Source organism: Haplochromis burtoni, unplaced genomic scaffold (genome assembly GCF_018398535.1).
Source record: "Haplochromis burtoni strain Fernald_Lab_line unplaced genomic scaffold, NCSU_Asbu1 Contig_125, whole genome shotgun sequence".
Taxonomy (NCBI): domain Eukaryota; kingdom Metazoa; phylum Chordata; class Actinopteri; order Cichliformes; family Cichlidae; genus Haplochromis; species Haplochromis burtoni.
The window spans coordinates 1,669,169-1,695,698 of NW_024582486.1; the positions used below are offsets into that span (position 1 = coordinate 1,669,169).

A 26,530-nucleotide genomic window follows, 5' to 3' on the forward strand; every position below is an offset into this window, starting at 1 on the left:
TACACGTTAATCGTGTAGCACTCATTTAACTCAGACACAAAGGCTCCTAGATACTGAACGGGGTTCACACCGACCCAAAAAAAACACAGTCAAATGTGCTTTTTGTGAGTATAACAAAATCAGAACCATCACCTCTCATTAGGATAATATGAGTAAGTGATATCGCCACGATCGACAATTGGGTAACTTCACATGAGCTGCCAAAGCTCCAACAGTAGAATGTAGAACACACAGAAAAGTAACTCACAGCGTAGGTGCTCATTCTGACTGGATGACTGTATCCAGCTGTACCGTCCGGGCCAGCTCGTGTTTCTGTGTCTTATCTGTCGAGTTAAAGCTCTCAGCGTTCTGTCCTTTCATACCGTGACGCTCTTTCGCCTGAGTGTAAAAATGTGAAAACCATTCATCTGTCCCTTGTGCCTCAGCTCATGACTACTTCCCCATTCTAGAGGGAAGCTAGCTTTATCAGGCGATACAGCCAGCCTCGTTTATAACAGCTCAGACAGGAAGGTGTGTTCTCAGCTCAATATTCATACCAGGACTTTGCTAACTTTGACACAAATACAGCTGCCCAACAGTTTTTGTTTGCAAGATCAGAGTGTGGCTTTTTCAGCAAGAAGCAACAACCATGTGTAACAACTCTCCATTATATATGAAAAAGTACAAAGAGTAAAAAAGTTCACAGTTCTGTGGTTTCTTGCTAGTTCTGCATATTTGGACTTATAGCTTTATAGTATGAGTCTGACAGTTGTTTAAACATTTTACAAAGTAATAAGAAATTTAAAACAGTAAGTGGAACTGTTGAAAGTGATACGTGATGTGCCTCAAGCCAAACAGACACAGTATGCAACACTATAATTACAAAAAACAGTTTCTCGCATCGCGACTCATGGCATTACAAACGCAACCAGAAGCAAACAAACGAACACTGAGACGTAGCTGGACATCCACCACCCTAAATGTTTAATTAATGTTCAATAATGTTCAGTAATCTGTACTACATTTACAAGACCACATCTGACATCTGTGACATGACAGATGGTGCTGTTGAGGAGATGTTTGAGGTCTGCCTTCTGAAAACTTTGGTAACTGCTAGTTTTTATCAATAGTAATTCATCACATTTCATAAAATGTTTTGTGCAACCTGCGAAGACACAGCAAAAGAGTGTATCTGCAAAATGAAGCAGTGAAACGACCATCATCACCCTGAAACATCACCCTGGGATTTTCAAAATTCCCAGGGTGATGTCATCAAATTAACTATTTCATCTGACTCAGAGAATTCACATGAAACAACGCAGAAGCAAATCCCTACAAGCAAGACTCAGAAAATCGTCATGTGTATAATTGTCTTAATCATTTACAGATTTTTGTCAAGGTAGTTAGAAAGTACTAGGGGGAAAAAAGAAAAAATACACGTAATGCTTCTGTCTTTAACAGATGAGCTGTGTTAAAAAGGCTTTTAAAAATTAAAAGACTAGACTTTTAGAATGATCTGGGCCAACAAATAATATGGGCCACTTGGCTTTTAACACCTGGGTCATAAACCTGTGCGGCATGCAGTATGCATTGACACGTGTCACGGGTGCAGTTCCTGTTGGGTTGTATATGTACCCCAGAATAAAAAGTGACACATATAGGTCAACAGTATGCATCTCAAACTGACTTGAAGGGGGGGGGGGGATCACTGCTTTGATCATGTGGGTATTTTTTTGATGAGCAACATTAAATTTGAAACACTGACGCAACAGTGAGGCAACGCAACCTTTAGATGCAAAATGCTTATCTCTAATAATCTGCATCAGGCTGCTTGCCTTGCTTCACCACGTAGATGTCGTCACAGATCCAGGGAACATGTCAATTTCAGACACTGACATCTGTTGCCTAAACTGAAAAAAAACCTTTGCTATAGACAACAAAGTTACTTCCTCATTTGAACAGTATAAATCCTCCTTGTGTGTAACATGAAGATGAAATGAATGATGCCCTGAAAGTTTTTACTCTGACGACATCTGTGAGTTCAGGAGGTGGTTTAAGGCAGATGGTAAGTTTCACTGAGTGGTTTAAATTTAGTCCTGTTTTGTAATGTTTTGGGTTGAAAACGCTTTTCTGTCTGTCTCCGTGCGGCCCTAATAGCATGTGCTCATTTGCGGCACATCAAGAGGCGTTAGCTTGTCATTGCCTTCAGAGTTGAGCCCAATGAAACACATCATTTGAGAGAAAGGGTGTGAGAGGGCATGTAATAAATAGTTAGACAGCTAACTAGATAGCCAGATATCTAGATAGACGGACAGATTTGGTCAGTAACAATGAAACAACAAGAAAGATATAATCTCCTTTTTATGACCTTGGGGGCTGCCTATGGCTGCCTGCTTTAATCTGGAGCACGATGCTGATCTTGTGCATTCTGGTTGACGCATAATATATCCATGTGAGAGAGGTGAGAGCGGTGTGTATGATATACAATCCACATTCTCCGTGATTCTGCTTTTAAAAAACTACAATTAATAAAATAATACATGATTTAAATTTGGCTGACTGTCCCTGGATAGATGTCTCACTGTGCACCTCACATTCCAGCTCTCCCTCTATTTTTGGATTTCTTCCTGGAAGTTGCTCATTTGCGATGCTCAGTGGATCACATCCACAGTATTAAAACAGCAAAGCTTTAAGTTGGATTTCCTTTTTGAAGTTTGAGACCCACTTTCTGGTCAGTAGGGCAGACCGTGGTTCCATCCATTTTCATCCACTCAAACAATTCAGATTTGCAGGGTTGCTGGAGCCTGTCCCTGCTGACACAGGCCGAGAGGCAGGGTACGTGCTGGACAGGCCACTGGTCGATTGCACATATTCACCTGCATGTTTAAATAAGGGCATGCAAATTCCAAAGTTGAGGTCCATGGTCAAATCCAAAATGTACATGTGCAACTGATGAGAAATTGACTTCCAGGAAGCTTTCTAAAAATAGCAGGAGCCGAGTAACTGGGAACAAGCCGGAGAAGTGCAAAACATGAAGGCATAATTGGCTAAACTTAAATCAACCCCTTCTGCTACCATAACAGGCTGTACTCCTGTCAGCTAAGAACAAGAAACTAAAACTGAGTTTGTGTAAACTCAACAATTTACATGAGCTCAGCAAATCTGGACAGTAGAGAATTGGAAAAGATTGCCTGGTGTGATGAGTCTTAATTTCTGTTGTGATATTCAGATAGTAAGGTCAGAATGTAGTATAAATATCAGCAGTGACTCATCCAGCCTTGGATCAATGATTCAGACTGGTGTCGGTGGTTGTGTAACGGGGTGGGGAATATTTTCTTAGCACACTTTTAACCCTGAAGTACCAACTGAGCACCGTTTATTGTTGTTGACCATGCCCAATGATTTATTTATTTTCTTCATTGCTCAGCATCTCAACTCACAAACCTACTCTAGGATTACAAGCAGCATCAAAGTTGTGTCACTATAAATTAAGCTAATAGGTTTTAAATGAAATGGCTTCAATATACTTGGATGTTACTGCCTCCCCAGAAGGACAGTATACTTACCCTGTGCGTTGTTCCATTTCCTGCTGCAGTAAGGGATAGTGACAGATGGCTGGTGTCCCTGGGTAACGTCTGAGGTTGTCCTGGACCGGCCTACCAAAGGGGCAAAAAAGTATATGATATGAAACAGGAAGGGCCTTTCTTAAACTACCTATTATGAATATTAGAAGATTGGCCTCCAATGTTATTATAAATACCCATTCACAGTTTTAAATATGGATAATAAAATGTAATAAAGTTGGGACTGCTCTCTACGCCAAGTAGCAAATGGCATTTTCTAATTTTTATTTATTTATTTATTTATCTTTTGCTATATTTTGAAAAATAAACGTGCTGAGGATAAGATTTCACAACTGAAACTATTTAATGTAAAAATGACAGCAAATGCTGTTTCATGCAAGGTGAAATGCTTGACTGGTTAAAGGGAAACAACAAAGGACATTTCCAGGAAATAAGCCAATAAACAGCTGAGCAAATAATCCTCATAAACATTCTTTTTAATTTACTGCACAAAGTGAACAAACAAAAAGGTGCGTGGACTTTGTTACATTTAGACAGAGTCAGGTTCACAGTGTCATTTGGCTTCTTCTTGTTTTCTCGTGTACATTATTCCAAGCTAACCAGTTAGTCGCTGCGGCTTAATATTAAACGTGCAATTCCTCATTTCACTTTCAGAAAAAACTGCATAGTTCTGGAAAGCGTTTCTGGCACAGTTTCAGTATGAAACACACGTTTACCTGTGGAGACTCTGCATGTACTAAACAGTTTTTCACTTATAGTATTTCTACAAGAAGAGACAAGTAAACATGAATGTAACCAAAATTTTCTGCAGAGCTTGTCATGTTGAAGTTAAAGAAGTTAAAGGCAGAGTTCAACAGCACAAAGCGAGCTGCTTATTTAGTTGATTAAAGTCCAAAAACTAAAATCTGAAACAGAGGCAAGAAGACCCCAAAATGTTACAAAATCAAGGTAAATCAGGAATCAGAGAATTAACGAGAAGGAAAAAGAAACAGGTGAGTCTGATCGAGGATAATGAGACGGGAAGTAAAACGAAAAGCAAATCACAAGACATAAGTTGTGCTTTCCAAGAAGTACGTTTTATTTTGGTGACAAAATAAAACAGGAAGTAGCTGAACACTTATTTGAGACACTAAGGGCTTTGTACTGTATACCCACGCAACGTGCGTATCATAAATGAATGTAGATGAGTGATGTGTTACCAGCAGGGAAACAACCAATGGTGGGCATGCTGGGGTCATGCCACAGGGAAACACTAGCAAACAAGCGATGGAACTCACAGAATCCTAACCAAGGTACTGAGCAAGAAACTCAAATGTAACAATAAACCTATGAACCTATGTAAAATTATAATTTAAAAAAAAGAAACAAAAAACCCTCAAAATACCCAGCACAATGCCACTGCTTCTGTATAGGGAAAAGGACTTCTGGAAAGTTTTTGGATCACAAGAAAACACCAGATAATTTTAAGGTCAACGTGACCCTTTGCCAACGAGAGACTATGTATAGTATCGATCTCTCCTGCAATGGATGTGTGATCGCCGTGTCTTCAATGCTCTGTCTACGTAAAAAGAAAAAATGACAACCAAGCCTTTTTTTAATGAAAAGGTCCCTTTTAGTGCTGATACAGTCAAACCATTTGAGCATATACATGAGCATTCTCTTTCATTTGTACACCCTGACCCTCTTCTATGGTCTCTCTTATGAGAAGACACTTTCATTAAACTCTGGAAACTGGATTAAGGGAGGAAGAGTGAACACTGAAGGATTTCCTGTTGAGATTGATATTTTACCTGGTTGGTATATTGGCCACGGGCCCGGCGAGGAGGTTTCCAGGACCTTTCTTTGGTAATGCTGTTGACATAGTACCATCTGCCTGTGGTCGCGTCACAGTACTGCTCCCATAGGCCCAAGATCTGAAGAGGCTGCTCACCTGGAGCGGGGCTAGGTGGCTCTGGCTGTGACTGACGCTTCTCTGTCTGCTTTTCAGTATAAAGTGGAGAGTCCTGCCAGGACAGCTGGGAGAGATAAGACTCTGTTGGAACCTTTTATGTATAAATAATAACAAGGGAAAGGAGAAAAAATAAGAGGGAAGGAAGTAGAGAAAGAGAGCCAAAGTGAAAAGTGTATAAGAAGGAAAAATGTGAAATTTAAATGTAAAAGTTGCTCAGAAAGGAATAAATATTGCATTATGAAGGAACTTGAGGAACTCTGCCTCAAACCAAAACACAACCTTCACAGACATATTGTGTACAGTAGTTGAGTTTATCTGGCAGGAGGATCATATACAAGTACCACATCGCACAGGATGCTTTATGTAAGACAGAAACTGCCAAAATCTGCTAATGAAATTAAAGATTAATATGCAAAGATTTAAAATGCAAATTAATAAAAACATGAACTAAATAAATTAATCAAATGGAAAATAAAATAGTAAGAAAAAAATAGAATGTAATGTAAACGGTTCCTATGTAGCACTTTTCTACTCTGAGCACTCAAAGTACTTTAAACAACTTGCCTCATTCACCCATTCATACAATCACTGTTTACTCTTGTTTTTCTACACAAGTCTTTACCATTTAACATTCATTCCATACATTAAAGGTAAAATGGTAAATTCTCAGGTTTTACATATCAGGACAAAAAATATTCAAAAATTTTCTAAATACAACCTCAGATGTATTACAAAACCTGACATATTAGAGTGGGATTATTCTTTTAACAAAAGCTAAACTAAAATGCAGAAGTAGTGTGCACACCCTTCCCGTTTTCATAGGAATTAAGAGGATAAGTCGCAGATAGGTGGTGCTAATCAGACACACTTGATTAAGTGGTCATCGGCAAGAAGGTCTGGAGCATTCTGGTGAGTGTTAAAACAATGCTACAATCTTGGTGCACGTCCCAGCAAATTGTCCCCAAAGCTCCACACTCTACAAGCCTCAGTGAGCAACTGCAGCCGATAAAACCACAAGCCTCTGCAACAATGTCCTTTGAACAGACAAAACAAAAATTGGAGACGTCTGGTCATAATGCACATAAGTGCCACATTTAGAAAAAATCAAACACCTCATACCAGCTGTCAGCACAGTAGTGGAGGCATGGTCATTTGGTCTTGTTTTCAAGTCACAGGACCTTCACACCTTGCAGTCACTGAGATGACATGAAAGCTTCTGAATACCAAAGCATGCTTGAGTCAAACGTGAGGCCATCTGTCCAACAACTAAATGTTCACCGAGACTGGGTCAACAGGATGAAGACCCCAAGCTCACCAGCAAATTATAACAGAATGTCAGAATGTCAAAGTCAAGAGCGCAACCTGATTAAAATGCTGTGGTGAGACCTTAAGAGAGCTGTGCAACAACGAATGCCCACAAACCTCAACACACTGAAGCGATGCCCTAAAGAAGCGACGGCTGAAATTCCTCCAAATCATGTGAGACACTGATAAAGTCATACAGAAAACAACTACTTCAACTTACTGCTGCTAAAAGTGGTTCCACAAGCAACTGAGTCATGGGTTTTTTTTCCCCACACACTGCTTCTGTATTTTGGGTTAGTTATAAATCATGACATAGCACAATACGTCATACGTTGTTGATCATCTCAGGCTTCATTTACCTCATTTTAAGACCTGGTAAAAACTTTTTTTTTTCATGATGTCTTCGTATGTAAAACCTTTAAAAGAACTTAAAGAAATGAAAGAGGGTATGCTTTCTTTTTACCATGACTAGTATGAAGTTAACTGACTTTTGGAGGCATCCTTATTTAACTTTTAATGCCTAAAATGTCTGCATTTTACTCCAAATTGTTACTCAAGTATTCTTACTCAACAACTCAACTATGGCGTATGAATAAAAAATAAGTGCACAGACTGGAAACGACTAACAGCAGATTGTTGTGGCTTCAACAAAGGCAGTCAGAAATCCCATACAGAAGAGACAAGAAGAGACTGAAATCCCATATAAAGCAATAAACAGAAAAAAATTAATCCTCTTATTACAGAATGACCTGCCATTGTAATAATCTGCACTCACCCTGGCAGAGAGCACTAAAGAAGCAGTTACAAGAGAAGGAGATCTATAAATCCAGTTAAATGAATTTGAAGCACTAAAGATCATTTTTGTATCAAATATAGCTGAAGCATAATTCAGAAACTGATTGACTTACAAGCTGGTTGATCCCTGTTACGTAACACTGCCTTTCAGTTATTAACTGAAGGAGCATGGTGTGTATGATGAGCAACGTGATGGTAGTTTACTCCAGGGGGCAGTAGTGGGCCTTTGTGTCACCCGAAGCTTCCTGTCCCACTGCTTACTTCTGTCTACCTCAGCAGATATAGCAAAACATCTTTCTTAACAAAGTCAAACAGAGCCATGTTTTACTACTGTGATCCTGTGCTGTAGCAGAAGCCTGAACATGCACATTAAATGTATTCAGCAAGTAAATGAATTCTCAAACAAGAAAATCAAGAATAAAGACAACATGAATCCAATCCCATATTCCCAAAACACTTTTTGACATTTTGTTTTGCCTTAAAATGAAAAGTAGTTATATCAGACCTAATTGATTTCTCTCTCGTGTCTCCTACTTGCTTGATTTATAAACTGCACAAAAGAAAGAAAGTATACTTTATTGATCCCCGTGGGGAAATTCCTCTCTGCATTTAACCCATTCACTCAGTGAAGAAAGTGGGCAGCCATTGGGCGCCTGGAGAACAGTGTGGAGGGACAGTACCTCGCTCAGGGGTACCTCAAGATCAGTTCGGTGGATTCAGTGGATCATGGGGCAACCACTCTACCTACTGAGCTATCCCTACCCCAAAAGAGCCGTTATCAGTGTTATTAATCATAAATATGTTTTGCAACCATTGTTTTTATCTATTAAAGTGAAACTGTCACACCAGTGACATCACCTGTAGTGTATATTGTTGAGCTGTTTGAACATAAGACACTGTTGTGCATCATTTCTTTCTCTCTTTCTCTTTATTTTACACCAGCTCCTCATCATCATCTCTAGTTATACTCAGTGGACAAATATTAAGAGTTGGTCGCTCGCTATGACGCTATCACAAAATAACATAACCATGAAAGAGAAGTAAGCACTTGTACTAAATATATAAGGACTGACGTGTTGTAAAAATGTGCTTGGTGCAGCAACTAATTTGTGTAACATTTTAATTTTGATGGTTCGTTTCTGCGGCTGGGAAAGGTTTCGGGAAGGAAATTGTTGCAGATGTGAATTTATGAATGCAGTTAAATGTAGGAACGTGGTATAATTTGTGCACCCGCGCTTTGCTTGAACGGTCGAGTTTCTGTGGGTACAAAAGTCTAGACAGTGGATGATGCAGCTGTGCATGACTGTATGTGGTGTTCAGACTATTGCTCCTTTTCCTTTTCGGGGTTGTTGTAGATTTGCTGGTGTGTTTGGAAATCATCTTCCTATTGCATGAGCCAATTTCAGCCACATTTTAGCTGTCAGACAGAGGGCCTCACGTTTGACTCGAGCATATTTTGGTAAACAGATGAGTTCATCTTCAGCTTAGTAACTGCAAGATCCTGTGTCTGCAGAATAAACCCAAATCATCACCTCTCCACCGCCATGCTTGACACCTGCTATAAAGTGTTGGTGCTGATATGCTGCTTTTAGTTTTTACCAAATGTGGTACTGTGCATTATGGCCACCACTCCAAAGTATACTGATGCAGAAACCTTGTAGGGTTATCAGATGCAAGTTTGCAAAGCAAAGCTGCGCTAACATGTTCCTTTCTGCAGACGCCCATATTTTTCAGTCGTTTTGTAATTATATTGCCATGAAGTTCTGCTTTTTATAGGGGTGTTCACACTTGCTGATCAAGTGTATTTGGTTAGCAGCAGTTGGCTCCTACTTGCCCTGTTATTTCCTATAGAAGGAAAAAGGGCGTACTTAGTTTTTCATGGGACTGCATAGAGTGGTGTGAAAACGCTCTTTTCCACATGATTGCATGTGGTAAGTTGTATTTGACGAACAATCTCATAACAGAGTTTTGATCTTATTTTATCTCATGTGCATTATTTTTTCCAGCGTGTAGCATCATACGAAATCTCTTATTGTTGCCTCTGCTGACCCACTGCTTCTCCACGTATGCAAATGACCTCTGCTGAGCCCTGACCATAACACCATGGAACACATATAGGCTAAATGTGACAGTGAGTTTCAGCTTATGAGTCAGCATCACTTCAAAGGCTTGCAGGCACATTCCACAAGTCTCTGGAAAGCCTTTACATACATGTGGAAAGCATTATGGCACCATATCAATGCCAATTGCTTTTGAACACCATGTACAACAATCAATCACAGTAATTATCTTGTGGTTTGTAATGAAGCAATATCTAATGGCTCAAACAAATTACCATAAAAATACTGTTTAAACAGATTTTTCGCCCGTGCAGGACAAAAAGATAAATTAAGCTGAAATTCATCATCACTGTGGCAGCACTTACATGAAGGCCTGGCAGGAATGTGTGGTTAGAGAGTGTTTTCTGGTTGATAAACAGGGAGTTATGACCTGAGTGTGGCTGCAATAATCCTGCTTACTGGTATTAAAGGCTCGAAAGAACATGGTCCTCAGAGAGTGAGAGGAATAGACACGGAGACAGACTGGCTGGAAGAGAGATTGGAGATAAAAAACAAAAAAAGGGAAGACTGTCATTTCCACTGAGATCACATGTACCCACAGTTACAAGTGTCTTGTGGAAGCACGGTTCAGTCGGAGGAAAAGTCTATTTGGACAGACAGTTGGGATGCTAAGCTGTGGGAGTTTCCCACTTGCAGAAGAATAACCTTGAGTATTTGTCTCACCAACAAGGCCTTGTGTAATACCTTCTGATGTAACACTGGGAAGCTCTGGCGTCACCACAACTTGATTGCTGCTCTAGGAGGATTATTAAGGTCAAACACTAATATAAATAAAAACCAGCCACAGCTGATCTTAATCATTATGTGGGATTCAAAAAAGACGCATTAGGATTTTTCTATTTTTATCGTCCTGTGGTATTCCTGTAGTTGTTTGCTTCTACTAATATTCAAATCATATATTTTATCAGATGAATTCAGCTAAATGAAAAAAAAAATTCCAACAGTACAGACATCAGTAATTACTCCATACACGGGGTCAAAGTTAAAGGTGCCGATGCTGTCCTTTGCTACACTTTATCCAGCTGTCTTTAACTTTGATGGAAAGAATGTAGCAGACGCAGCTATAAATCTTACAATTTGTCTTTTAATCTTTTATATTGTTGTGTTTGATTTATTCCAATTTTACTTGATTAGTCACAGCAATAGCTGGATCCTATCCCAGGGATAGGCAGGGTACACCCTAGACAGGTTGGCAGCCTGTTGCAGGGCCAAGACAGACAGAAAACCAGTCGCTCGCACATTTACCTATGACCCATTTAGAATCACCAATTAAACGGAGATATGACCTTTGCATGAGATTAAAGACTTTGCCAATGACAGGAGTTTAAAATTACATCATTTCATTCAATCTGAGTTGCATGTGATGGATTTTGACTGCCATGTTTTCCATCATTTACCTTCACTGTTTAATCCAGAAGTATGAGGATGATAAGTGAAAACTGTCCAACAGCTAGCTGTGGGCTATCAGATTTAAAGAACTGCTGCCTTTAAGTTTAACTGTTTGCTGACAGAGTGCTTGATTTATCCGTTTTGTTGCCTCGACCTTCTTTTTGGCAAACTTATACAAACGTCATGTGGACTGCTTTTCAGAAACGTACAGTGCTGTGGAAATTAAATGTCTGTCAAAGTTAAATACGTGATTTTTTTAAACAAGCATTCATCATTTAAAAAAAAACTTGAGTAGAGGTTCAGAAGTCTGAGTAGATGAGTACCAAATGTCACCTATGACCCCGGGCCTCGGACCGGTACCGGTCCGTGAGTCGTTTGGTACCGGGCCGCGAGAGTTGAGGCTCAGGTGTGAAATGTATGGTTTTCAGGGTTTTTATCGGTTTTCAGCGTTATTTTGTTATCGTTTTTATCGTTAACTCGGTTTTCCTGGGTCTTTTCACGTGTGTTATGAATAAATCTTCTTTTTTTCGGTACCGGTACTAGGTTTTATTTTGTTGTATTTATCCGCGACACCTTAAAGGCCGGTCGTGAAAATATTGTCGGGCATAAACCGGTCGTGGCGCAAAAAGGTTGGGAGACCGCTGACTATCATTACAGGTTGTACTTTGTTTCCTGTTTTGTCCACTGTGTATCAATCTCACAGGGCCCAAAGTGTCTAAAAAACCCCAGTCAAATAAATCTAAACAAAACTACAGCAAAGGCCAAAAACTACTAATATATACTAATACAGTCAAACTTGGTGACAGAAAGATGAGAGAAAAAACATTTCCTTCAACACCAAAGGCAAAAAACTAATGTTTAATCTTATTCAGGGTGCACATAAGTGGGCCGCAGGTGCGCATTCGCTGTCAAAATAAAAGACGCGCACCAGATAAGAAGTTGCAACGCGCGTTTGCGTCATATAAAAGGCACTGTTTTTGTCCGCTAGAGTGGGATTTTCACGGCAATTCTGCACCACATCTCTGTGCGTTCATCATTTGTTTGAAGCCAGCTCACCTCCTGCAACCACTTTTCCGAGAATACGGCTTCTTTTGTGGTTCGGACTCCTTCTGACATTTCTTTGGAGGTGGAGGAAACCAAAGTAATTGCTTAAAGGAGCTTCTTCGACATCTTTAAGAGTTCTAAACAAATGTCTGTCCTCCTCCAGAAAATCTTATGTACGCAAACACGCGTTGCAACTTCTTATCTTGTGCGCGTCTTTTATTTTGACAGCGAATGCGCACCTGCGGACCACTTATGTGCACCCCTGTCTATATATTGATATTACCATCTTTGCTGCCAGGATTTATGAAACTGTCACTAAGTGTAAAGACAGGTGCTTTTTACAGATGATGAGTTCAAACAGGTGCCATTCATACAGTAACGAGTGGGGGACAGAAAAGCTTCTTACAGAAGACGTTACAGGTCTGTGAGAGCCAGAGATTTTCCTTGTTTGAGGTGACCAAATACTTATTTTCCACCCTGATTTACGAATAAATTCTTTACAAATCCTACCATGTGGATTCATGGATTTTTTTTTCACATTCTGTCTCTCACAGTTGAAGTGTACCTCTGGTGCAAATTACTGACCTCTGTCATCATTTTAAGTGGGGGAACTTGCACAATCGGTGGCTGACTAAATACTTTTTTGCCCCACTGTAGCAGACAAACTAGTCGCAAATACAGTGCTGCAAAAGTCTTCGCCTTTTCTTTTTTGTTGGGTTTTTTGACTCGACCCACCTGCAGATGGTTGTTCTTGCCTGAAGCTCCTGCTACGTCCCATTGGCTACAAGACTTCTTGGGAATCCTGTGGTTTGTGCGACTGCTGAAGCCACCGCCCACCTCATCATACGGATTCTCCATCAGGTTTTCAGGCAGGTTGTTTGAGCTCTGGCTCCGGGTGATTGTGGGAACTACCCTGGAATTTGTAGGTGCTGTTTCTGCTGTGGAAGTAGCTTGAGACCCAGGGACCATAAGGTGGCCTGATGAGGAGGTGGGTGAGTTGGAAGCAAAGGTGAATCCAGAAAGGGGCAAAGTTGGGAAGTGACCTCTATCCACGCTGGTGTTGTTTTTCAGACCTTGGAAGACACTGTTGGAGTTGAGGTTTTCCATGGAGTGATAGAGGAGTTTGTTCACTGCAGGAGAAGATGAAAAAAACGAATACTTCCACATTTGTTCTAAACTTATTTGTCTGTAAGTGCAAAAGCAACACAGCCAGCTTTGTAACTAAAAAGCCTCAACCACAGGTAATTTTAGTAACTGCCTCTGACATACTTTAACTTGCACTTTACCTTGGCGCTGTTCATTATTTGTAGCTCCGGTTGCGCTGGGAGACAGTGACACTCGCGGCAGTATCCTAAAGTTGGTGTTCAGTGAGGCAGTTGCAGTCAGCCGCTGAGGGGAGGGCATGGGCGCGATAGGTACCTCGGTCACATACGTGGCAGGAACATACAGCGGCTTTGCTTTACTGGCTGCCCCGATCCTCCGCACCTGTCAGAGAACAAACAGAATTCCAAAGGCTTTCTCTCTTTTCTGCTACATAAATGCTTTCAGTCCAACCAAGCGGCAACAAACAGCTGAAGGCTGAAGGGGTTGCGGAAATGTTTAATGATACAGCTCATTTTGACATCAAGCACATGCAACGAGTATACCCGCAACTTCCTTTTTAAAAAAATAACATCCTTTTTCTCAGCCCACATCATTTAATGAGCTCAGTGGCTAAAGTGAACATTAACTGAGTAGTTTTTCCAGTGTAAGAGTTACATCTGAATAGCTAGTGTGCAGTATTTGTTCCTTTGATGTGACCGGATGTGCGTTACAGTTGTGAGTACTCTTGCCTCATAGAGAGGAGGTTCTCGGTTTGAATCATGTGGCCGGCTGGGGCTTTTCTGTGTTGAGTGTGCGTTTTCATCCGTGCTTTGAAGTCATCGTGGTGTCAGTTAAATACATGTGTACATCGTTCATTCATCGTCGGCTCACTGTTGTGTTCCAGTCTACTGCTGTATTTTATGCAACAGATGACCATTTAAATATTTAGAGCTACTTTTAAATTCACAATGTAACCCAATGTGACAAAGCATACCTTTTTTAAGAAACACACACACGGACACAACTTTGATCTTGGAGTTAAGCACCTTAAATAACTAAAGCATGAATACAAATGAGCCGTATTTTGTAGCCCATCATCAACTGTATCTTTTTATGCACAAAAGGTAAAAACACTAAAGTTGTATCCTCCGCCATAGCTCCTCTGGCAGGCCTCCTTTCTCCTCGGCCCTCAATCTTCTGGGTTCATTTTACGAACAGAGACATCCTTCAACACGGCATACCAAGACTGATTTCTAGGTCACAGACAGGAAGATGGAGGAGAAAGGAGACATACAGGCACAAAATAGCTAAAAGGAGAAAAGCCGCTAGACTGTGGTGCAACGTTTTACATGTAAATCTATTGTAGTTGTACAATATAGGACAGGCCTGCCATTGTTGCTATTTCTTAAACTAAACAAATTTCACAATTTGGACAGAAGTCAGGATTGAATTTAACCTACCGGCAGTTTATTTTGAGGCAGTTCTAGATACACAGTGCCCACAATGTAAAGTTACTCATTAAAATTTGTTTTTATTGTAAAAATATTATTGTTATGTATATGAAAGATGGACATAGGACTATGATGCCCCCCACTGGTTTCTAAAGTTTCAACATTGGCTAGAGTGTTGTCATTCAATCCGATATCACAGGATATCACAGCAAAGAGTGTAACTGGTCCACTGTGTGGATGTCATATTTTATCAGACATCTAGTTTAATCGTTTCTAGCATAAAAGGAGCCTGGAATGTCCTTCATGCCCACCTTGGTCACGAGCGACTTGTTGGATTTAAATATATAATCTCTCCCTGATGGTACTGTAACGTAAGCATGCGTGTCCGTTTCACATTTAAGGCAGCCAATGCATGATATCCACACAGTGGTCCAGCGTGTCTATCACACACTTTTCCATTAAAGTGTATGCATCAGTTCATGGTTAAGGTGCATCACTAGAGACAGACATGTATGCTAATTAATGCTAAATATGTTTAATCTTTACAGGCTTGGGGAAACCTGCAGTCAGCTGAGACTGAAGAAGTCACCTGGATGAGTGACGAAACGTTTCTCCCACTGAAAATGCTACATCCAGATGAACAGAATCAACCTTTTGGGATTTACCTACCTGGATGATTGAGTATGCATCAAGACACCCTAATGTTAAGGCTTACTAAAGTTTGAAAGAATGAGTTGTAACAAAATAACCTCATGCAAATGTGTTCAATAGGACCATATAAGTGAGAGACCCAATCTGTTTCTGTATCGGGCTGTAAACATGTTTCTTTCTACTGTAAAGGAAGGAAGTCTTTGTCACTTATGTGTTGACATCCTTTTTTAGCCCTGCAACATCTTCTAAGGCTTCTAGTAAAATATGAATTTATCCTTCTCAGAAACCTACAGTATGTTGCTCTATTTATACATTTATGAGTCCACTGACGCAAAAGACAGAGAAAATGAAAAAAAAAATTCTCACCTGCCACCAATCAGCGTTCGTCTTCTTCAGGAGAATGAAGCGTTCACCTTCCCGTATGCAAACCTGCCGTCCGTCTGCTCCACGGTAGCTGTAGTCATACTGGGCCTCGAGGACCACTGTACCACTGGGGACTCCACACACCGTCATCCCCCTGCTGTTCACTACAGATCCTGCAGCAGGCTGCTGATGACCAAAAGAGCGCCGCCAAGAACCAGAGAGCATGGCTTTCCCACAGTCCTGTTCAGCAAGCTTTGCTGGAAGTATGCTGATCTGTGATTTGAGTTGGGACAGTGCAGGGTAGGCAAGACAGGAGCCAGGACTTTGCCATGCTCTGAAACAGGCACATGGACAGACAAACACAGTGTGAGAGAGAGGGAGAGATTACCACAGCTGTGAGAGAACAATGTAGAAATGTCACCTGGTGCTGTGCAGGTTCAAAGAGAGCAAATCTGAATCCTTTCAGAGCTAAAAATGGAAGTCTGCATTAAGCTGTTGAAAATCACCAAGCTATAAAAAATATCTCTATTTTAGAGTTGGCAGGGTTTTTCTCTTTGTGAAATTTCTCTTTCAAGTCATCTCATCCAATTGTCTTTTCTGTTTTACATCAATGTAAAATTTATATTTTTATATTTTGGAATTTGCATTGGTCCTTACATTAAGCAAGACTTTATTTTGATCTTTAGGCATTTATTGCATTTTTTCATTTACTAACAACTGGCTTTTAATAATCCACCAACTGCACAAAAATAGCTCAGTGACGGCATGGATCACTGCAATAACATTCACAAATGAATAAAATAAACTTTTCTTTCCCACTTCCTATTTTGCTATATTTAGTAGACAAGCAGGAGGACGAAGTGCTGATATTTGTACACAACCACAGTGCACCACTTTTCTATTGTCCTTTCATCCTGTTAGAAGAGACCCATGTGAGTGAATAGCTCATGCGTATGGAAGATGTAAGGAGCGCAGTATACCTAAAATAGCATCTGTCTCCATCTCTCCACCTGAGCCAGCATCCCTAAGCTAAACCCTTGCTTTATGCAGCCAAGACCCGCTTACATAAGAGAACATCTAACTTTCTGCCAGACACATAGAAATACAGCCTCACACACTGACAGTAAATACACCCACCATCCCTACAAGCAAATCTGCAAACACACGAGCATGAACAGAAGGGGAACATCCCGAGCTACGTAGCAACAGTCAGACCTGCTGTACCTCACGTCACTGAGGATGGGAGAGTCCAGGGATGCTGGACAAGACAAGAGAAAGGAAAAGGTCTGGAAGCTGGGGATAAGCCAAATGATACAACAAGACCACATTGTTAGAGCTAGGTGAGAAAATAATAAAACCAGAGTAGTAGAGGAATGGAAGAAGCTTAACAGAGCTGTGAGCTGATGTGAGGGCGGCCAGGGATAGCTGGCTGAACCTTGATAATCCGACTGTTATTAAAGCACGGGAAAGAATATGTAACCCCCCACGGCTATAGAGAATTGCAGTAAAACCCGTCTGTAACAGCATATGGGTGGAAGAACTGCCTGCCTGGAAGACAGTCTGGCTAACACTAGCAGGAAGTGCACTGGAAGGCACACAGGAGCATTTCATCAAAATGTAATGAATCTGAATAAAAGCCATACCACGTTATGAATAGAATAACTAAAGAGACATCGGCTAACGTCCCTTTTGCACATTAGAAAAATGGGAAGCAATTTAAATTGCGAAGTAGCTATTACGCATCAATGATCACATAAAACTATTTTGCACACTTTCAAATTGATTTTCTTTTAACTATATGAAACATTTTATGAAAAGTGCAATACAAGAGATGAGAATTGCTGAAAAATAGAGTTTTACTGTATTTACAAGCTGAAAAATAAATCATAGCTGTTGTTAATATTCACTCACCGACCACTTCTTTAGGTACGCCTGTTCAACTGAAATATATGATAAGCCAATAACATGGCAGCAAAATGCATTTAAGCATACACACATGGTAAAGATGACCTCCTTAATTTTTAAATGAGGATGACGGAGGATCAGGAAGTGATTTAAAGGACTTTGAGCGTGGAAGATGGGCTGATCCGAGTGTTTCAGAAACTGCTGATTTATTGAGACCATCTCTAGTGTTTACAGAAAATGGTTAGGAAAATAGAAAATACCCAGTGAGCTACAGTTCTCTAGGTGACAATACTTTGTTGATGCCAAGGGAGGATGTCCAGACTGCTTTAAGCATATAAGAAGGCAACAATAGCTCAAACACCTGCTGACTGCAACCAAAGTATGTAGAAGAGATCTTTCAGAATACACAAAATATTGAAGTTAGAAGCAGATGGGATACAGCAGCAGAAGACCACACTGGATGTAGGTTAACAAGAGGAAACTGAGGCTACAAATCATGTTGGCTTTCCTGATTGTACCAGTGATTTAGGCTGTTGGTGGTAGTGTGATAGTGTGGGGGATATTGGGGCCCCTAATACCAACCAGTCATTGTTTAAACACCACAGTCTACCTGAGTAATTTTGATGACAAATCTGCAGCAACTGTGTGATGCTATCGCATTGATATGGACCAAGATCTCAGAGGAATGTTTTCACCTTGTTGAATCTGTGCCACAAGTAAGACAGTTTTAAGGACAAAACTTAGCTGCACTATTTAAAAGTGCAGCTAAGTTCAGGAGGGACAGAGGCAGAAGTCAGAGGCACGAGGCAAGCAAGCAAACAGGAAACAGCATGCACGCAGCAAGGTTCAACCACAGTTTGGGTCATATCCTTTCCATCTTGCCATTTGTTTTTCTGACTTGCCATATCACTGGGAGTTTTAGTTACAGTTTGTAAAATCTAACGGCCAAACAACTGCTACGTTTCATGCAAGTGCTGATGAGTTGCACTGACAACGAGACTGGAGCGCAGCACCGTTAGATGCAGTAATTACACAAAACTAAGCAGAGAGTGGTAGTTGTTTTTAGGCTTAACAATCTTGCTGCACGGCTTCGGTAATGTGTAATTTGCTATTTACATAAGCCAAAATTACAACTTACCCTTGGCGTAAAAAAGAAGATAAAAACAAACAGTAATCATATAGAGGGTCCAGGATGTGCTCTTCTCCACACACAAACAGGAAGAGCTTTAATGACGCTTCTGCACACCTGTTTGCCTTTTCCTGTCTTTACTCTTTGAAATTACTAACTGATAAGAAGACATCAAAAAATAAAGTAAAGGAAAAGCAGACTAGACTATCCACACGCTGCTACAACAGAGCCTGCATGGTTTATTATACTGTGTGCAAATTAGGCTGCTACTGCAGGGTTAAAGTCCTTGGTTGTATTAATCTGGATTTCAGTATGACTCTCCCAAAGGGCGACAGCTAAGACAGTTTTCAAAGTGGAGACAAAGTATCTCAGCAAATTCTTTATAATTCCATGACTCAACATTTTAATTACCGTCACTGTGTATTATTCACATCGGCTATTTACTGAAATAATCCAAAAAAGGGTTACAATCTCAGTAAAATTTCAGAATTTTTTCACCAATAGCAAAATAAAAATATTTAAGATCTCACGTCAGCATCTACAAAAAGAAAATAAGACCAGAGTGTCTATTTGCAGGTCACATAGCAGCAGAGCGGGCACTGGCGTCATTCGCCCAAACAAAACAGTGAAGACCATATGGTGTCAGAGACAGACACAGGCACCCTGTCAAGGCTGTTGAGAGGCACGAGTGGTTTGTGCCAGGGACTGAGGGCTCAGGGATTATGACGCGGTATCAACAACCAAATATGAAGGAATTTAGGAACGAAATAAAAATAGATGAAAATAAGTGAGGAGGGAGAAAAACTCAGTGAATGCTGCATTTGTCTGTCTGCCTTTGCTTGAGTGTTTCCACTTTAACTCAGACTCTGTGTGCATGCAAGTCAAAGTGAGTTGAAGGAGTGGAAAGTATACAATTTGTGCATGCATGCGAAACAGCCAGAGAGAGGGAAAGAGAGCAGGAGAGACTCACCGTGGTCCTGAAGTAAGAGTTTGTTTACATCAACAACATCACCAGCTCACTCGATGTTCAGAGCCACACATCTGATAAGCCTTAAACATACAACGTACAATAAAAATTAAGAGGCATAACCTTTTTCCGTGTATTAAAAAAATGGACACATACTAGCAGCTCCGTCCTGCAGAAAATCAAACAGAGGCTGTCTTTATCATTCATCCATGCACAGACCATACAAAACACAGTTAATCCCATGCAGGCAATTATCCTTCCTCCACTCACTGAACCCCTGCTGACCCTCCCATCCATCATTTAGCCAGTATTTTGCCTGTGCACTGAAAGCAACGAGAATGAAAGAGACAGAAGGAGCGTGAGCTGGATGTTACTCATTCATGCAAATAAACAATACTTAAACTTGAGAAGCAGAAACATAACAAGGGGAAGAAACCATGTGGGAGTCGTTCTGCGCTGAACAAACAAAAGCAACCAGCAGTCCAGCTGATTGATTGAGCTATTGATCCAACTGGAAAGCTGGCTGGTCAACGCTTTCGCTGGACGTCAGAAATACTCTACACACCACCACACAGTCGTAAACACTGAAGCAGAGGAAAATGCATGCCTCGAAATCGTCTCAGGTTTCCTATTTAATACCTGGATAAGTTTCAGATAAGTCTAAAATGTTTCACATAGCACGCTGAACTACCAGTAAGAAGGGCGTGGCGTTATACCATCAGTATGTTTCAGTCAAATCAGCAATCCGGAGAGGCCACTGGATTAAGTACTTTAGGGATTATACGCCTCCTTGGTAGCTGTGCATGTTTTAGTCAAACATTTTCCAAAACATTCATTCATATTTAAAATGACTTCTTCTGAAATGCATATCTTTTCAAAAAATACACATTTTAAAACACACACACACACACACACACGTATATGTAGTATGTATATCATGTGTACATGATATATGTACACATGACATATTACACAATATGTAACTATTCGAAACCGATATATCAAGGGACACAAGATGCATCCTCCTAAAATCCAAAGAGTAAGTATCTATAGTGTCAGAACACAGTGCTTCAGTATTGCCCCTTCAGCAGAAATAACCTTGTGATATCCTTTTTGTATAACTGTCCACCATTCTCTTGCAGCTACTTGATGAATTTATGGCCACTCCTCAGTTGAAGATGATTGGGGATTTTCTTGCATGTACTGTCTGTTAATCCTGTAACATATCTGTGGGATTCAAATGTTTTCGAGAATGTTATAACCTAACCCCGGATTTCTTCTTTTGGAGCCATTAAAATGTGGATTTATAGAACAGTTATGAAAGGTCCACCTCCAATTCAGCGTCAACATTTGAAGTGCAGATGGCCTGACGTTTATTTTCAAGCACTCTTTGGTATGATGCACAATTAATAGCTGAATCACCAACTGCAAGCTGCCCAGTCTCTGAAGCAGCGAGGCAATGCTAAGTATTTCCACCAACATGCTTCACAGTGATTTGAGGTACATCTTTCAAAATCTATCTTTGGTCAGCTATGGCCAAACAACTATCTTCAAATCATCTGTTCAAAAGACACTATTCTAACAGGCATGCAGGTCCTTTACCTACAAACTGTAGCTATAGGCCTATCCAGCTAAGCCGTGCTATAGAGAAGCCATTCAAAACAAAGAGCCTCTTTTCAGTGCCGTGAAAGCAGTCACTGATAACACATTTAAATTTGCCCGATAAAGCCAACATCTGTTCTTTTTATTCATGATTTGTTATCGTTGACAGTTTTTTTGCACTTCTTCCTCTTCTTCATATGGTTACCTTTAATGTTTAACCTAAGCACTGAACCAAAAAACAAACATCTACAAGTGATTCATTTACTGTTGCACGTGATGATGATTTTGTATGGCAGCACACCTGCAAGCAACTTTTTTGGGTTTGTGTTTTTGAGGGCCCGCTACAATCGAAGGAAGCTGTAAATACATATGATCTGGAAAAGCATTGGTGTGAAGTATAAATGATGTGTTGTTTATGTTTTAAGGGATTCATGCAAACCCACATGCCATAACGCTGCAGAAAACATCCTGAGGCTACACAGTAAATGCAAACTACAATGTCATAAATGATATATTTAGAGGAGAGATAACAGATATTTAAAAGCACATGAGAAGTAAGACATGGTTTTAATAATTTTCCCCAATTTTCATATCATTTCCAATAATCAATGTAATAATTGCTCCAAACAGCTCCGGCGTCTGAAAGACAAGACAGGTTCATCTCCCACGGAGACGATTTAAAATCGCTGGGCCAATCAAACTTCACCACATGGCAGGACTGGAAAGGAGTAAAGGGTGGAGAGCTTGGTGTCATATCATATCCATATTCATTCCATACGTTTGAAGTGGAAAGAAGGCGGCTTTAATAATCATGGCTACACGGTGTTCAAAGAGAGATGAGACATGAGGAAGAGGAATATAGACTGAATGAGGAACTTCAAAGGGTTTCCGCGTACACTGCCATATCTGTATACACACAGAAAACACACACTCACATGCACGTACACTGTACTGTATTTACATATAAATGTCTATAACCGAAGGCGTCGCAGGAAAATAAGACAAAAAGTTGCTGCATGTGAGACACGCAGCTCAGTAACATTAATTACCACAACAATAAGTAAAAAGTAAGTCACTGTAAGCAAACAGGGCTGCTGAATTAATAACTGTGTCAGCCAAACAACTTTTCATATCTCAGTTCATCACAGTGTCATCACTATATGCAAACAAGCATCCAAGTTTGCCTGCTACACTGGCAGCTGGAGCTCCAACCTTTAGTCAGGTAAGTATTGCAATCAGTGAGATATTGCATCACTTCCTACATTAAAGGGCTCTGTAGCACAGCGCTGTCTTAAAATAAGCACAGGGATGCCTCAAATGTTTCCTAAAATCAGTGCTTAACCAAACCGTATGTTGCATTACCTAAACTGCACTTTAAAACTGCTAGCATTTAATGCTTGCTTTCAGCAGTGAGCGATAAACATAATTAATGTAAAAGCTGCTTCAGCCAAAGTCAAATCAGATTTTCTGTATATTTCAAAACATGGTCTGTTTCAATGTCTTCACAATATAAACAGCAATCAATCCTTATCTTTAAACTGTCAATTCAGAAAAACACCCTCTACAGCAAAAATGAAGACAAAAGAAAAAACACCCTCTTCACAATAATGAGCTCATTTACACATTTAGCTGGAAATCGGTCTCCTCGCTGTTTGATGAGCAGCTCTGCTGACGACAGCCACGTGAAGGAATGCAGTGTATGGATGTACAGTTATAACTACTAGGGCTGATGTCTCTCTCTCCATATGAGACACATGCCTCAAGCCAAAACAGCCTTTCATCCTCGCAGAGCCATGCATTATTGATGATTAGACCAGAGAGAGACACTGAAACACACACTGTGTTTCCCAGTGTGCTGGCAGGATGACGAATCTGTGTATGAAAGCATGTATGCGCTTATATGTGACTAAACAGGTGGGCTGGATTCTTTTAATGATCAGCTGAGTAAACTGTTACTGAGCCAATCAGAAAAGCAGAAAGTGACAGCGGAGCAGCCATTGGCTCGAGCCCGCTACTGTCATTGTGACAACAACGTCTGTGACTGACTGCGATCTCCAGTGTCTCCAGTGCGTGTTATCTTTTTCTTGTTGCGCATCGCAGCATTGCATATGTGTGATGCCATCATTTCAAGGGTTTGCTGATGCAATGCTTGTGTTTACAATGAACCCTGCAGCCTGCATCGACACATAGCAAACTTCTTCAGAGACTTCACATGTATACTACTCAACTTCCCATTTCCCACATTTGAATATAAACAACAACCAGACAAACCAGTGTGCCAGTTCAGCAGAGTAGCGCATGATTGCCCAGGGGGCAGTCTTTAAAGAAAGTATCACGTTTTTTTAATTAGCTTTTGGATTTTACAGAAGAAAACGAGGTAAAAAACACACTGCCAACACACTTCTAGCTTACGTACCAAACAAGCATGAAAATGCTTCTTATTTCAGTAAGCAGCTTACATATAAGAAACAGCACTAAATGTTTTGGAAACACTAACATCATATTTTAAAGCCAATAAAATTACACCATTCAAAACTGTCTTCATAGAATTATTTTTAATCTGATTGACAATGTTATCGCTATCTTAATCTATGAGGACAACTTATGAGATACAGCAGCAACATTTTTCTGCAACATTTCATTTTCAAATGTAAGAAAATACGGGAGAAATAAACACAGAGACCTTCCAGTCCAAGGCGACATGTTAACCGCGCTTGATTTATCTCCTGAACATTTAAACCCAAAGATCATTTTACAGCTTTTCCTTGCTCAGAATGGACCAATGGGGAGTACATGTGTAAACATGGTGGCTACATGTTACCTTGCTTGACAAAAATAATGTTTTTGTATGTTGGTGACATTCCTTTGGCTCTGCAAAACCTCTTTGTCAGGAGTGCCAATAATTCACTTTTAAGGAGAACACATAAAAGCAGCAAATCTGCATTTGAGAAACCAGAACCAGAATATATGTTTCTGATTAAAAATGACTTGTCAAAATTGTCACTGTGAGTGGAATGACTGATTAATGTGAGGAAACTGCTTTAGCACTAAAACAAATTGTGATAAGGAACTAAAGAGACTGATTTATTTTCTCGATAAAGGTTGATAAAGCAAGACATCGAGTCTGCGGAGCCCTGATTTTTGATTTTTTTTTTTTTTGTCTGAAGCACAACATGTGTGCCATGTGTTATTTTCTATACTTTATGAAGTAAATCAAAATAAATAATGAGCTTTTTTGGTAGGTAGTTGGTGACTATAAAAAAATTTATTATTGCTAATACTCGTATATTAAATATCAGTTAATGACGAGCAAACAAGCTACCCTTCTTTCACCGTATTTCCCAAACCAAATGTCATATGGAAGTCAATATTTATTATTTACAGAATAAAAAATGAATCTTCTCTGACTGGGCTGGTGAGTTGTTGCCGAGCCTGTGGGAATGTGAGGTACATTGATGTTTCTAATGAAGAGCTCTGAGCTCCATTGATCCACCGGGGATGAGAGTGAGCTGTCAAAAGCTATCAGGCAAGTCAAAGACCCACTTTTAGCTGTGTGTAGCTAAAGTGAGCACGATAGTGTTGAGGCGCAAGGAAGAGCAGCTAAACATCCCACGGCAAAGGGTATAGAGAGGAGACACACACACACACAGAGGCACAGCTGTGATGCCCTCAGAGCGTTCAAGCGGTTATTTGTTTAGTAAAGGGGCATTGCACAGTTAACAATAAGGTTTACAATGTGTCAAGTGATCAGTTAAAGTGTACGACCTTCTTGTCCAATATTTAGGTTAGATTTATTTTTAAAAAAGAAAAGCAGCAAATACCAAATTTTAATCAATTTCCTTTAAGAATGGTTAAAATTATTGCTGATTATTTTTTTTATCTGCAGCTTTTTAAATTAACAAGTCATCTCAGCACTAACGCAATCTTAGCACGTCTGGTTCCTGTTGTCACATTAACATCTACATGTGCATGACACAGCCTAGTGAAAGCAAAAATGACTACATTGATACTTTAAGTACAAGCAGGATTAAATGGGATTAAAACACAGCACAAATGTGAATGTAAGCACCACTGCTATATTACACCGTAGCTGCTAGCACTGCTTTCATATAGACACTGTATAGCAGGTAAATCAGGACCTGTGCTGTTCTCCAATGGGATGCAACAATATGTAGCATGAAAATGTAATGAAAAGATGCCAAAAGATGTGCGTACGGGTGGGTGAGGATAGGAAGTGAAAACAGTGGGAGGTGTGGGCGACCAATGGCATAATGTCACCATGAGCCAGCGTGATTTTGTTCTATTCAAGCAGATGAGACAAATTACTAATGACTGTATTTATGGCATGCACATACCACACACTACACTGTCACTGTAACTTAAAGAGAACCCAACTGCCACTAAAAATCCCACTATTACAGTATAAGTACAAGTAATTTATTTAAAAAAGACCGCGTGTGTGGGGGGGAGGCCAAATACACCCTGGACAGATCACATCTATATCACAGGACTTATTTACATCACATTGGTAATTCTTTAAGCTCATCAAACATGAGAATATGCTTTAATTTAAAAATAAATGAATATAGAACTTAGCAGTTTTGACTGTGTGACAGTTGGCAGACTTCACTCTTTCATCTCCGAGCAGCTGTGAGTGGTATTTATAACCTAAACAATTAATCAAAGAATAAGCAAGAAAAATGCAAACTGATTAAAGTTTAAACTACACCTGCTGCACGACTTACATCTGATTAAACAGCTGCTCTATGTCATGTTTTCCTCTGCAAATACATTAAATTCAACATTTTCTACTTGATATAAAAAGGTTGGACAAAACAGAGGCTGGTTTCTCTCAGGGAAACAGTCAACGACCACTCTATAAAATATATTTTCCACACAAACATTTTAAGTTCAAAGCTAAAACAAGTTAATCATGGATAAAGTGCTTTATAACCAAGAGACAAACCAATAAACGAACACCAAAGAAAGAACATATGGTAGATTCGGGGGCCTTTAGGGCTGCTTTTCAGGACCAGATGTCTTCAGGAACCGGAGATAGAGAAACAGTCCGCACAGCAGAAAACACAAACGTGAGTTGAGGTCTTTCTGCACCAAATGATCTGCTACTGCAAGGACATGTTTGCTCCGCATGTTGCATATAAGCAGCTATACATTTCTCACTGTGATAAAAACAGACTGCCCACAGACTTAC

The 26,530-nt window shown here is 40.1% G+C and overlaps 1 protein-coding gene across 5 annotated transcripts in view; it reads right to left on the reverse strand.

Annotated features, from left to right (window-relative positions):
* arhgap9 (Rho GTPase activating protein 9) overlaps positions 1–26,530 on the reverse strand; it is a 44,018-nt gene that overhangs the window by 15,994 nt on the left and 1,494 nt on the right. For 3 of the 5 annotated variants that reach the window (XM_005929699.3, XM_005929696.3, XM_042224007.1), the window contains exons 2-6: positions 15,719–16,049; positions 13,454–13,652; positions 12,903–13,297; positions 5,354–5,605; positions 3,546–3,635 (exon numbers count right to left, since the gene is read on the reverse strand). In XM_005929699.3, coding sequence (XP_005929761.1) covers positions 3,546–3,635; positions 5,354–5,605; positions 12,903–13,297; positions 13,454–13,652; positions 15,719–15,940 — 1,158 coding nt within the window. In that variant the 5' untranslated portion in view covers positions 15,941–16,049. Of the gene's footprint in view, positions 1–3,545; positions 3,636–5,353; positions 5,606–6,936; positions 11,487–12,902; positions 13,298–13,453; positions 13,653–15,718; positions 16,050–26,530 lie in introns of those variants that run through there. The other 2 variants (XM_005929698.3, XM_042224008.1) reach the window with 2 other exon arrangements.